We start from the raw sequence: 14,373 nt of genomic DNA on the forward strand, positions 1-14,373 counted from the left end.
TGAACATTCGGATCTTCATTTTCCCAAACATCCACCCAGTTATAGGTGGCATTTGCTCCAAAGTCCTGGAGTAGCAAGATGCCTTGAGTCTTAGACTGTCTTCCCACTTCTTTCTCTCTGTATCCCCTCCTGCCAAGGTTGCCCAGCCACATTAAATTGCATGCCTTGCTGTGTTGCATTTGTTATCATTCTAAAGTTGTCACCAACATGTGGGAAACCAGTTTATCTAACTAATAATGATAGCTACCATTTTCTGAGCTCTTACTGTGTACTCCTCTTGCCACAGCAAATGCATTGACAAGGGAGTCTGCTGGCCAAAGCCTGACTCTCATCTCCAGATGATCCAACACAGGTGCTGTGTGTGACCCGGGACAAAGCATTTAATGTCACCGAGGTTTGGAAAGTGGGTGAGAACATTCTAGATATAAGGCCTAGCTAGAGTGAAGGCCTCCGAAGCAGGGTGCTCTTAATTCTAGATGTCCCAGATGCGTGGGACAGAGTCATCTAGTCATCTTCCAGGATTTAATCCTGGACTACTGGAAACAACTAGAAGTGAGAAAAGCATCTGTGCTTTGCAGTGACCATTGTCCTGTCAGACAATCAATAAATGCTATCTTTCCTCTTTCAGGTTTTTCAGGGAAATCAAGACTCCTTCACACCTGTGGTGAACTCTCTAGACTCACCGTTACTGACTCGCTACCTTCGAATTCATCCCCAGAGTTGGGTGCACCAGATTGCCCTGAGGATGGAGGTTCTGGGCTGCGAGGCACAGGAGCTCTATTGAGAGTGGCCACTGCAGCACCTGCCAGTGCCCGCAACCCTCCCTCCTCAGCTCCAGGGCAGTGTCCCTTCCTGGCTTGCCTTCTACCTTTGTGCTGACCTTCGGTTTACTTCCTGCCCCACATTGTCCATGGCCCCATTATTTTGCTATGTATTTAAACTATACAGTCCTAGCAGACACTGCCTTGAAGCCTCCCGAATTAACTATCATTAATCCTGCATTTATTTGGTGGGGGGCCAGGAGGGTGCATCCAATTTAACTTAATTCTTACCTATTTTCTGCAGCTGCTCCCAGATTATTCCTTCCTTCCAATGTAACTAGGCAAAAAGTTGTTTTTGCTTCCTTACACATAGACATAATTATGTTATTTGGTCATGAGGGGCACATTCTTATCTCCAAAACTAGCATTCTTAAACTGAGAATTATAGATGAGGTCCAAGAATCCCTGAGTTTCCTGAAATTATATAGGATATTCTGTATAAATGCAAATGTGCATTTTTCTGATGAGTGTCCATAGATTTAATCTCAGAAAGATGTAGACATAAAACCATTTGGTCTTAACTCTGACCAATAAAAAATAAGTCAGGAGGATGGAATTGTTGAAAGCTTTGAAACAAAATAACTATGTCTTCTTGAAATTTGTGATGGCCAAGAAAGAAAATGATGATGATAATAGGCTTCTAAGGACATATATTTCATATTTCTGTAGAAATATGAGGAAAATCCATGGTTATCTGGGATAGGAGATACAAACTTTGTATTTTGTATTTGGCCTACTTTGTAATAAAGGAAGATGGATTTTGTAAATCTTTGAGGTAGTGCCACATAAAGTCCTAAAGATCTAGCAAATTCTTTGAAAATCATAAATTTCCATAATGAATCCTGGGGGGACAGGAAGAAACGGAACTGATAGCAAACAGTTCAAAACTTTGTTGACATCTGCTGTACTAAGAGGCACATGCCCTGAGATAGGAGTTCAACAGACTCTGCAGATAAAACAGGATGCAGTAAAGAAGCTGCCCAAACCTGCCAAAACCAAGATGGCAACATCCAGAAGTTACTGTACATAGTCTGAAAGGAAGAGGAACCCTCATTTCCAGGAATTCCACACCCCATTCCTGGAAAACTCATAAATAATCCACCCCTTGTCTCGCAGGTGATCAAGAAATAATCATAAAAATAGCCAACCAGCCTATGGAGTAGCCACCCTTTCCTTCTTTTATGTCTTAATAATTTGCTCTCACTTAAGTCTGTCAGCTCACTCTTGAATTCCTTCCTGTGCAAAGCCAAGAACCTATGTGACTTCTCAAGTTGAACCCCAGCTTTGAGGTTCGCCCTGTGACACAACAACAGCATAGTCTGCCCCTATGAGTGCTTACTGTGCTATAGTAACGCACTCAGTTTACTCTCTCCCTCTACTAATTTCCTGCTGAAAATAACACAACAAAAGTGTAATGGGAAATTTTATACCATGACTGAAAACTAGAGTCCCACTTACATAGTTGAAGTATCAAGGAGGTCAGAAGAAAATTGGACTGGTGAAAACTGAAAAAACACTCCAGCCTGCCATGTCACCACACAACAGGATTCCCCATCTTGCCCTCCACCCCAATAAGATTGCGAAGGGTTTACTGCTCCTTCCATCTGCCTGACCCCTTCACTAAGACTACACAGAATCTCCTGATTTAGTAAAGGAGACTGGAGGCAAGGATAAGTTATAGAGCAGTTGGAGGAGATTGCAACCCAGGGCAATTTGAAAATAGGAGATCCTAATATGAAAGAAAAATGGATCCCAATCTGAGAAAAGGCAAAAGAATGGCTACTTATTTTCTATGCTGGAGTATTTTCTAATAATCCTGCTTGACCCTGAGCTGACCGCTTTGGAAACTATAACATAGCTGTCACAGTATAATCACAATCCACAAATGATAAAGGTGAAAATGGTTTATAGCCCTGTGAAGTTCTTAACGTTTAGAGGCTAACTTACAGAAATGAATAAGTTGTTTTGTTTTATAGCCCGGTAGAAGAGTTAACCCCAAAGGTGATATGGTTTTATTTCCTGTTATGTTTAACTTGGCAATCTTGTTTTGGCATTCTTTTCCCATTGACTATATACATCTCTATTTCTCAAATGTTCATGGAACTAGTTCTTTTATTTTCCTGCTGTTTTCTTCAGTAATGAGTTAAATAAAACCTTGACACATACAAACAAATGCCTTTGAGAATTGTGTTTTTACACTGGAAATAAAAATGTGAGCACTGGTAATTGTAAAACAAATAGGGGCACTGAATAGCAAGATGGACACTCTAGAAAACCAAATTAGTGAGTTAGAAAACCAGATTAAATTGAACTCAGAGTAAAAATGATATAATTCATGAGAGGCTGAATAAAATAAATCAGAAATGGAGTCTCAATCCAGGAGAACAGCTTATATGCAGAGAGAGAGAGACTGAGAGAGAAATGGGAGTTTCTGTTCAATGGGCATAGTTTCAGTTATGCTGCTGGGCACGGTGGCTCACACCTGTAATCCCAGCACTTTGGGAGGCCAAGGCAGGCGGATCACCTGAGGTCAGGAGTTCGAGACCAGCCTAGCCAACATGGCGAAATCCCGTCTCTACTAAAAATATAAAAATTAGCTGGGCATGGTGGCACACGCCTGTAGTCCCAGCTACTTGGGAGGTTGAGGCACAAGAATTGCTTGAACCCGCGAGGCGAGTGGAGGTTGCAGTGAGCCGAGATCATGCCATTGCATTCCATCAGCCTGGGCAACAGAGTGAGACTCCATCTGAAAAAAAAAAAAAAGTTTTAGTTATGCAAGATGAATTAAGTTCTACAGATCTAATGTACAACATTGTGCATATAGCTAACAATACCATACTGGGCACTTAAAAATTTGTCAAGAGAGCAGATACCATGTTGTGTTCTTACTACAATTTTACCACAATGCAAAAATGCATTGTAAACACTATGTGCAAATAGAATAGCAAAGAATGCACACAATGCCCATGAGCATAACATTCTAGTGGACCCACAATGCATTGGAGTTCAGTGAGACTCAAAGGGAGAAGAATGTTAACAAAGTCAGTGGGGAGGGGAAAATGAGTGTGATGAAACAGGCGGTCTCATTAAACTTCCCTTACAAAACACAAGATCAAAGATAAAATTATTAAGAATTTCAAGACAGTGACATCAGAGCAAACAAAACATAGGGCTCCTCAGGGTGTGGGGCCCTGTGGACCGGCATAGATCAAACTCCCATGAAGCCAATCCTGAGTCCCAGGCAAGCTGGGACTTTTGGTCATCCTAGCAATAGTCATGTGAGTGCACCATCTTGGAAGTAGATCCTCCAGTTTCTTTCAGTGTTTTGGGTCACAACCTAGATACCTTTATCAGTGCCTGGGAATGTTCAAGGTCCCAATTTTCATTCAGGCCTGCTGGCTGGGTCACAGAATGGTCAAGCCACTCCGTGATTTTCTATCATGACATAGCAAGAAACTGGGGGAGACTGGAGGACTCTACAAAAACTTTCATTTTATGTATTTCCTGGTAGCCCTGTTTTCTGATAGACCCCTAACTGAGATACCATTTTTGCCAGTTCTTCTATGGATAACTATTATTTTTTACATTTTTAAAATATTTTATATTTTGCAGAGACAGGCTCCTGCTATGTTGCCTAGACTTGATTTGCATTTTTTTAAACTTTAAGTTCTGGGATACATGTGCAGAACATGCAGGTTTGTTACAAAGGTATACATATGCCATGATGGTTGGGTGCACCCATCAACCCGTCATCTAGGTTGTAAGCCCCACATGTCACCCAGGCTGGAGTGCAGTGGCATGATCATAGCTCACTGCAGCCTCAATCTCCCAGGCTCAAGGCAGGCTACTGCCTCAGCCTCCAGAATAACTGGGACTACAGGCATGCACCACCACACCTGGCTAATTTTTAAATGTCTTGTAGAGACAGGATCTTGCTATGTTGCTCAGGGTGGTCTCAAACTCCTGAGCTCAAGCTATCCTTCTGCCTCAGCCTCCCAAAGTGCTGGGATGACAGGCGTCAGCCAGAACTATTTTTTTTAAATTAGTTTGTAAGAGTTCTTTGTACATTAACAATCTTAATTGAATGTCTGTCGTATATGCTGTGAAATTACTTAATTTGTCATTAATCTTTTATCTTTTTTAAACAATGTTTTGCTATATGAAAGCTTTACATTTTTATGTTATAAATTTATCAGTATTTTCATTTATGGCTTTGGGTTTTATGACATGTTTAGAGTAGCTTATTCTGCACCAAGATTATAAAAATATCCACTCATAGAATTTTCTATCATAAAAGTATGACAGAAAATGTCATATTTTATATATGATTTTATTTTTGTTTAGTCCTTGATCCATCTAGAATTTCTATTTTGCATAGCATGGCAAAGGGCTCACACCCAACATCATATTAAATAATGTCTTTTTCCCCAATATGAAATGCCATATTTACCATCTATTGAAGTTCTATATATATGTTATTATAAGGCATAGTTAGATACCATGTGGTGAATAAAATATCTTAGAATTCTTCAAGCCTAAGAGGATACAACTACTGTAAGGATGGGTTTTGGTATAACACAGATGTTTATACATAGACAGAAATTGATGTTTGTGTGCTTAGCTGTCGAATAAGGAGACTGGGGGAGAGTTAAATGTAATCGATGATCTCATAAGGAGTCATGAAATTCTATTTGGAACTTCAGAGACCTAAGGAGAAGACTGACCAGCTTCTTCTGAAGACGTCTGCCCTCTAAAGACTAAGGCCTAATTCCACTGGTTTCTTTGAATTCCGTGGTGCTAAGTCCATTTTCAGGTAAGTGGTTTCCCACTGGATGTGGGTCTCTTTAAGCCCTAGCAAGCAGTAGGTGAGTGTATCAGTTATAAATGTCTTAAGTAATAGGAGGCCCAAATTATAATGGCTCAAATAAGAGTATATTTTTCTCATACCATGCAGTCCAGAGGTGAGGAGCTACAGGTGTTAGTTTAGTGGCTTCAAATTGTCAGAGCAACTTCAGGCAACATTTCTTAAACAACATTCAAGGCAGCACCATCTCTTTTATCAAGAGAGCAAAAAGCCTTCCCAAAAGCTACCCATCAGATTGCCCTTATGTTTCATTATCTAGAGCTATGTCACATAGCCAAGCCTAACTTCAAGGATGGCCGAGAACGGGAGGATTCAGCTTTTTCAGCTTTTCTAGTTGGATGTAGTAAATGAAAAACGGGTGGGAACAATATCCGCCAAAAGTCACCATTCATTCAAAAAATAGTTATTGAGCACCTGGATACCCTATGTGCTAGGTACTGTTTAGCAGTGAACAAAACAGACAAAAATCCCTGCACTCATACAGCTTACATTATATTCAGGAGATACATATAATAAAGTAAAGTAAAATACATTCTACTAGGTTCTAATGAGGTTTTGGAGAAAAATCAAGCAGGTAAGACAATTAGGAAGTTTGTAGGAGGGTGGTCAATTTTAACAATGGGATCTAAGGAAAATCCTCATTGACAATGATACTTGAGTAACCGAAGGAGGTGAGGGAATAAATTCTGAGAATACCTGGGGGAAAGGCATTCCCTGGAAAGGGAAGAGCAAGTGAAAAAGCCCCAAGGTAGGAACACGCCTAGCTTGTTCAAAATGAAATGAGGCTAAGTTGGAGTGATGATCAAGAGGAGACCGGTAGGGTATGTGGCCAGCAGTAACTAGGACATAATCTGACCTACAACTTACCAAGATCTCTTTGACCACTCACTGGAGAAGAGGCTTAAGGGAGGCAAGGATGGAAGCAGAAAGACAGACATGATGGTGGGTAGCAGTGGAGGTGGTGTGAAGTGGCAGGATTCTGGATACGTTTTGTGAGTAAAGGCGACTAGACTTTTCTGATGGATAAAGTGTATGAAAGAAAAAGAAGAGTCATTATATGTAAATCTAAACAAACATTTACTTTTTAAAGCAATATAAAAGTTTGTTACTTGAATATATAAAATATATTATGGAGTTAAAAATATATAGATATATAGAAATGTGTTATATTTGGTATCTAAAGTAGTCAAATTCATAGAAACAAAAAGTAGAATGGTGGTTACCAGGACCTGGAGGGGAGGGGGTAATGAGGAGCTGTTTAGAGTTTCAGTTTTCCAAGTTGAAAAAGTTCTAGAGATCTGTTGCACAACAATGTGAATATACTTTCTTTGGCCTGAACAGATGAAACAGTTTCTACTAATTGAGTTGGGAACGATTGAAAAGGTATCAGGGGTAGGAGGGAATGTCAGGTATCTGACCCGATAGAGCATAGTAAGGTTTTGTTTTGTTTTCTTGGAGGGGATACATTTTGCTTTGGAAACTGACCATTTTCAGGAGTCACCTGTGTAAGTCAGTCAATTATCCTTATGTTCGTGATGGTGAGAAGATTTTTGGAATATGAACTAAACCATCATTGTCTAACTTTTCAGACAAAGTTTCTGTGGAAAGAGCTACGGACAAAGACATCTCTCCTTGGCAGAGTGAGCTAGGATTACCATCTCTTCAGCCGCAGCTGAAGGCGGGCGTCCATGGAACTCCAGAAGCTGCTGCTAATTGGATTTCTGCCGTGCTCTCTAACTTGCCTCTTGTTGGAGACAGTAGCTTCCTCTCCTTCGCCTTTGTCTGCCTTGGGAATACAAGAAAAAACAGGATCGAAACCACGCTCAGGGGGTGTGTTTGCTGTTAGGATGAATGTTCCTTTCTTCATAGGACTTAAGATTCATGTTTTAGGTCAGGTAAAATGAATTTCAGGTTTAAAAAGAATGTTCATAGGAAAGCAAACTATTATGGTTTGGTTCAATTTAGCTCAACAAGCATTAACCTACCTACTATGTACCAAGTCCTTTTCTGAACTACATGGATTAGGAATTGAACAGCCTCTGTTATGAAGGAGCTCACAGATAGGCAGACAAAGCCATAGATGCCAACTTTCCATGGAGCATGATCAATGTCCCAGCGGACAAGGGGATCATTTAAACTGTTTTTGGGGAGGGGTCAGGAAAGACTTGACAACGGAGGTGAAATTGAAAATAAACCTGATGGTCCACTGATCCACAATCTAGGTTCCAACATGCACACACATGCTATTCAAGTGTCTTGCTGGTTAGTGGTGAATCCTCTCAACTCCGTGCTGCAGACACTTTCATTTTCCCCTACTTCTTTCTTTAGGGTCAAAGCACTGTACCTTCCTCCCCCAGTTGCTAATGAAAAGACCCAACAGCCCGAGCCTTACATTGATCAGCAAACTCCCCCTAGAGGTCCTTCTTCCAGTTGCCCTGGCCCCTTCCTCCTCTGCTCTTAGGGCTGGTGGCCTTCTCCTTTCTCTTCCTGGGATACTCCCTCCCCTCAGCCTCCTGCAGGACTCCCAGATATACTGTAGGCAGCAACACTTTAGTAAAGACTTTCTTGTTATCAATTCATGCTTCTCTTTCAAAAAGTACCCAATATACTCAAAACAACCCTTAAGGTATCTGAAACAACAATTATTGATCCTATTTGACTTACAAGGCGGCAAAAAATTATATCCATCTAAGGATACTTTAAAAACAAAATGTTTGCCCTTTGAACATCTTACAGCCAGCACAGCAAAGTAGTTTAGGATATGGGCTCTGGGATATGGGTGCTGGGACAACTATTTGAACTTGAATTTGGATTCAAACGCCAGCCCTATCATTTACTTGACCTCTCCTCAATGAACATCTATGCTCTTTCTGCAGGTAACGACAGGTCTTGGCTGAACAACTTCAGGGATTACTTATGGCAACTTATCAAGAGTGTCTTACCTCCAGCAGCCATTGTTGCTTTTCTTCTCACCTCAGCACTAATGGGGATCCTCTGCTGCTTCACGTAAGCTTCTGCGGGAAGAAGAGATGAGGAGGAGAGAGGGAACGTGAAGGGGGGCGGGAACAGAAACAGGTTGCTCACCAGCCTGCATATCTGTAATTAAGGGAAAGTGTTAAGAAATTCAATTCTGAGAGGAAAACTGTGAAAGGTCATGCAACCCCTTTTTAAAATGTCTTCTCTACTTTCTCTTTTACTTCCTCCAACTTGCTCCATTTGTTACCAATGACTGACAGGTCACATTTAATGACCAGTGTTTACAACTGGTCATTTCTTTTATCAACTTTATTAACTCCTAATTGTTCTTCCCTGTGGCTCAAGAACTATACATAGAAAATATGTAATTAGCTGTGCTCTCAATTTCCTCAAAATTTACCATAATATTTATCTACATAAATCATATGAAGCCAAAAGAATCCTGAGGAAAACAAAATAGTTGAGCTAAATTTTGTTAATTCAGTCAGTATTTACCAACAAATGACTACTTGCCTGTCTGTGTGCTGGTTGCTAGAAAGACAGAGAAAGAAAGCAATTAAAAGAGCTCAAAAATCTAAGGAAAGTGGCTGAGAATAAAGATCAGATTAAGGGTGTGGCATCACCTATGGCTCCTGTAACCTCGAAATGATCACAGGATCAAGAACTGTGTCTAGGAAGCAACCTTAGATGTGGTTACTGGCACATTGAACTGATTGGAGGCAAATAGATTAGATGACAGCTAAGCTTTTGAGAGAAGCTTATTGCCAGAGAAACCATAAGCCAGAACTAAATAAGCCATCAGTTGTGAACAATATAGTTAGGCCTCCAACCTTCCATGAAAAAGAAGGACACCAGCTTTGAAGGTCCCAACATTTGCTTCAGAAGAATAATGGATCAGAAGAGCCTCCCAGAGAATGGACAAAGGGCCACAGAGCCACCCTTTGAAAGCAGGATTTGGGCCTAATTGATGCCTACCCACCAGGACTCCAGGATTGCCACAGAGCAATGACTGCTGTGTGTCTCTCGTTCTTCCTCTTTTCATATGGGAATGTTTATGGTGCTTATCCTCTTCCTGTTCCATCGTTATTCTGGGTTGTAGAGATCAGGAGCAGGTCACTTAACCAAGCAGAGCCACCCCCCAGACTTGAGAGAACTCAGCATCACCAGATACTCTGGACTTTGAGCTGGATACAGTGATGAATGAGATTTAGTCCTGAGGAAAGGGTTTGCCACAAGTCAGGTATTCTGAAAGTAGACAGGGAGACCAGAATTTGGCATTCAGAGTATTATTAATGATCAACGCCTGTGGAAGATACGGGGTGGAAGGGAGAAATCAAACTGTCTTGCAAGCCCAACAAAGACTCAGTCAGCCCCATCAGAGTTATCCCACAGGGCTGAAATGGCTGGACCTCTCTAACCCCACCTCAATCATTCACTGGATGTGGGCTGCCCCCAGAAAGTACATGGAAGCTCTCTGCAGCTGAGGCAGACTCTGAATGAGCTAACAGGTAGAGGCTCTCTGCTGACAACACTCTCAGCAGCTAGGGAAATAAGGCCTTTCTCAAGTGGAAATATGGGTGGAATATTTCCATATGCATGACAGGGTGGCTGTGTTCCACATATGAAAAGAAAAGTGAAACAGATACTGGATGATCAGAAAGACAGACTGTAACAGAGACTGGCTATTTGTTCAGCAATCCTGTTCCTTCTTCCCCAAGCACAGAGTAACATTATATTCCCAACCTTCCTTCCAACTAGGCTGGGACCACAGTACTGAGATTTGGCCAGTAAAATATGAGCAAAAGGCATGTATGACATAAAATGTCTTGCACATGTGTCCATGCTACCTCTCTCTTTCACATATGCATGGCTTCAACTGAAGGACTCTAAGGTGGTGAAGCTACATGATGGAAGGAGCTGGGATCCCTGAATCACCTCGTGGAGGAGAACTTAACCTACATCAGAATGAGTCATGAGTGAAGGATCAATTTTATTGTGTTAAGCTACTAAGACCTCAGGACCGTTTGTTATAGCAGCTGAATATCCCTGAATATTATACCTAGCAACCAACCAAGGAAGCTGGAACTCAAATCAAGATATGTCTGGTTCCACATCTTTGAAGTCACTGTTACTCAAACTGTGGTTGGCAGGTAAGCTGCATCAAAAGCATCAGAAGTATTGGTTAACCATGCACATTCAGAGGGACTTCTGTGAAGATAAGGCAGACTATATGCCAACAAAAAGAATTCCTTCTTTAAAGTAGATGGCTTAACCTGAAGAGAAAAGCCAATAAGCCCTTGCTGGGAACAAGCAAGCTAACTAGTGAAAGAAACATTTCTGGACCCAACTGGGCACCAAGTAGAAGCCTAACAGATAAATTTGAATGAATAAGCATATAGGCAAGCCATATTTTTAAGAAGCAGTCTGTTGAGGCAAGAAGGTGAAGTCTGAAACTTCTTTATGCTCAGACCTACAGCTGCTGCTCTCACTTGGCTGGAAAGAAGTAAAGGCTACAAGAGCTCACACATACCTCAGCATCATGAAGATAATTCGTTAGTCTAAAGTATAGCACTGGTGACTTGTGCAAATCTCCTGTAAATAACTGGTCCAATAAGAGTTTATCTCATTCAACAGGAAACAGCACCAGATCTATACTGAGTTACTATATGGAAAAGACAAGAAACATATAAGCAAGAAATGGCAGATGAGGAATACTCACTAGAAAAATATCTCAGGGCAGATAAAAACTGTGTACTAACATATTGCCATAAATTCAAAACATTTGATACAAAATATAAAATAATAGCTAAGGTCTGGCATGGTGGCACATGCCTGTAATCCCAGCACTTTGAGAGGCTGAGGCAGGAGGATTGCTTAAGGCCAGGAGTTCGAGACCAGCCTGGGAACATAGCAAGACCTCATCTCAATAAAAATAATAATAATAATAATAAAAGCTATATGCAGAAATAAAACAGGACAGATAAGGTATACTAAAAAGGAGAAGATGAAAATTAGATGGAAAATCCCAAGAAAAATGTAAAAGACAAAAAGTAAAACTATCACCAAAATGAGGAACCATGAAGAAAGAGAGACATTGGTACAAAATATGAAAGAAAATATGGAAAACAGGATTACATAGGCAAGCAGTATTAAACAGTTTGGTGAAAGTAAGATTAGAAAAGAAATGGTAGATATAGGAGGCACAGAATGATTTCTTTGATTAAGAGAACCAAAATAATCCAACAGAAGAAAAAGTTATAAATTTTTCTTTTTTTTTTTTTTCGAGATTAAGTCTCAGTGTGTTACCCATGCTGGAGTGCAGTGGCGCCATCTCAGCTCACTGCAACCTCTGCCTCCCGGGTTCAAGCGATTCTCCTGCCTCAGCCTCCTGAGTAGCTGGGATTACAGGCGCGCGCCACCACACCCGGCTAATTATTGTCTTTTTCGTAGAGATGGGGTTTCACCATGTTGGTCAGGCTGGTCTCCAACTCCTGACCTCGTGATCTACCTGCCTCGGCCTCCTATAGTGCTGGGATTACAGGCATGAGTCACAGAGTCTGGCCAAGTTATAATTTTTTAAGTGTTGCAGGAATTAAAGAAGACTGAAGTCTGTGGTCATAAAGGACACATCAATTCCCAGGAAAAATTGGGACTTGGTACTGGGCACATAGTAGACTCTCAGTAATACTTGTTGATTTTTAATTAAGACATTTCACAGTGAGGATTGCAAACAGTCTTTCTGTGCCTCATTCTTCCTCCTCTATACTCACCTGTATATACCATTAGCTGCAGCTGTAATGAAAGCTTAAGCTAGCTGCTTATTACCTGAGGCACATGAAAGCTTGGCTAATCTCCCAGCATTCCAGAAGCAGAGGTGGCAATCAGGAGGACTGACAGGCTCTAATAAGTCCACAAAGATATGTGTACAAGGAATTTTTAGTATGGTTTACAATAGTGAAGAAATGAAAACTTAAATGTCCATCAGTCTGGGGCTGGCTAAAGAAAGCATTGCACATTCATACAATGAGTACTAAGAATAATTACATGGAAAGATAGTCATGATGGCCGGGCGGATCACGAGGTCAGGAGATTGAGACCATCCTGGCTAACCCGGTGAAACCCCGTCTCTACTAAAAAATAAAAAAAAACTAGCCGGGCGAGGTGGTGGCGCCTGTAGTCCCAGCTACTCGGGAGGCTGAGGCAGGAGAATGGCGGGAACCCGGGGGGCGGAGCTTGCAGTGAGCTGAGATCCGGCCACTGCACTCCAGTCTGGGCGGCAGAGCGAGACTCCGTCTCAAAAAAAAAAAAAAAAAAGAAAAGAAAAGAAAAGAAAAAAGATAGTCATGAAATATCATTGAGTGGAAAAAGCAGATTATAACAGAAGATACATAGTTTAGTCTAATTTCTTTTTAAAAACTAATCATATAGGGGGAAAGCCTCTAAGAACCTTACCGAAGTATTAGACATTGGTTATCTCCTTGTGGTAGTGAGTAGACTGTTTTATTATTATTGGTGGTGGTGTTAACTTTTCTTTCCCCATCTAATTGCACTTTCTGATCTTTCTACAACGAGCTGTATTGTTTGATCAGTTCATTTTTAAAAAGATACTTTAAAAACGAAAGAAGAAAAACTACCTAACCATACTTATACCACTACCTCCAAGCCCCACTGTACTGGAAACACATTCTTATTTTGCTTTTTCATCAAAGTATTTTGTTTGTATGGAATTATTTGGTTCATATTAAGAGAAAAAGTGGTGAAAAATCCAATTTTTTAAAAAGGGATATAATTACATAGTAACTCTGTGCAGAGCATTTACCATTTTATCTTCCTTTCCCAGCATTCTTGTAGTTGACCCAATCCAGTGAAGAACTAGAAGATTCAACAGAGCACGTGTGGTCTCTCCGGTTGGACTCCAAAAGAGTGGGGCATTTGCTATCTGCTTAAAATGAGGAAGTATCTATCAGTTAAAATTAAATTGTCTTCCAACTTGAATTATCTTTGCCTTCATTTTCTCCTTCAAAAGTTGCAATTTTAAAATGTGAATATCCTTATTACTGTTTTGGTTATAATAGTAACACATATTTATTGCAAAAAAAAGTTGAGAAATACAGAGAAAAGAGTAAGTTTTCATAATTCTAGCACCCAGAAATAAACATCATTAGCATCTTGATGTACCTCCCTTCAATTTTTTTTCTATATATGTATTACAAGTTTTCCAAAGTCTGTTCTGTGAAACAATAGTTCTGTTTTAATAAAAGTCACAAAACAGTGAGGGCCCTGTGGTCAGTTATGTTTGGGAAATGCTGGATTAAACACATTTAAACCAATTTTTCTTTGCTCCAGGACTTTTAAGAACTTTTAACAGGCTAATATTAATCTCCACAAGTAAGTATAATATATAGCATTTCCCAAACTAATTTAAACATGAGATTTTTTTAATGTAGTGGATATGACATGAGTCATTTAACCACCTCCCTATGTAATAATTATTTAAGGTGTTTCTATTTATTCAGTATTATAAATGTAATACAGGTAATATTATTAAAAATTATTGGCCAGGTGCAGTGGCTCACGCCTATAATCCCAGCACTTTGGGAGGCTGAGGCGGGTGGATCACCTGAGGTCAGGAGTTGGAGACCAGCCTGGCCAACATGGTGAAACCCTATCTCTACTAAAAATGCAAAAATTAGCTGGTCGTGGTGGCGCGCC

At 40.5% G+C, this 14,373-nt stretch overlaps 2 protein-coding genes across 2 annotated transcripts in view; both read left to right on the forward strand.

The window, feature by feature from the left end:
- Positions 1-2,122, forward strand: part of F8 (coagulation factor VIII) — a 196,566-nt gene extending 194,444 nt beyond the window's left edge. The window contains exon 14 of the mRNA XM_026451334.1: positions 629-2,122. Coding sequence (XP_026307119.1) covers positions 629-784 — 156 coding nt within the window. The 3' untranslated portion in view covers positions 785-2,122. The remainder of the gene's footprint in view (positions 1-628) is intronic.
- A 3,402-nt stretch (positions 2,123-5,524) lies between these two features.
- On the forward strand, positions 5,525-13,936 carry SMIM9 (small integral membrane protein 9). Its single transcript, XM_023193614.1, has 4 exons — positions 5,525-5,634; positions 7,275-7,515; positions 8,562-8,691; positions 13,502-13,936. The coding sequence occupies exons 2-4, from the start codon at positions 7,374-7,376 to the stop codon at positions 13,527-13,529; spliced, it is 300 nt and encodes a 99-aa protein (XP_023049382.1). The 5' UTR covers positions 5,525-5,634; positions 7,275-7,373; the 3' UTR covers positions 13,530-13,936.
- The last annotated feature ends 437 nt before the right edge of the window (positions 13,937-14,373 follow it).

The sequence above is a fragment of the Piliocolobus tephrosceles genome, chromosome 12, assembly GCF_002776525.5.
Source record: "Piliocolobus tephrosceles isolate RC106 chromosome 12, ASM277652v3, whole genome shotgun sequence".
NCBI classification, from domain to species: Eukaryota; Metazoa; Chordata; class Mammalia; order Primates; family Cercopithecidae; genus Piliocolobus; species Piliocolobus tephrosceles.

Bases quoted from the DNA above. Each gene is read 5' to 3' on its own strand.
- SMIM9 (XM_023193614.1), top strand. From the start codon at position 7,374: ATGGAACTCCAGAAGCTGCTGCTAATTGGATTTCTGCCGTGCTCTCTA. The intron at 7,516-8,561 runs GTGTGTTTGCTG...CTCTTTCTGCAG, and splicing joins ATCGAAACCACGCTCAGGGG to GTAACGACAGGTCTTGGCTG. The intron at 8,692-13,501 runs GTAAGCTTCTGC...TTCCTTTCCCAG, and splicing joins GGGATCCTCTGCTGCTTCAC to CATTCTTGTAGTTGACCCAA.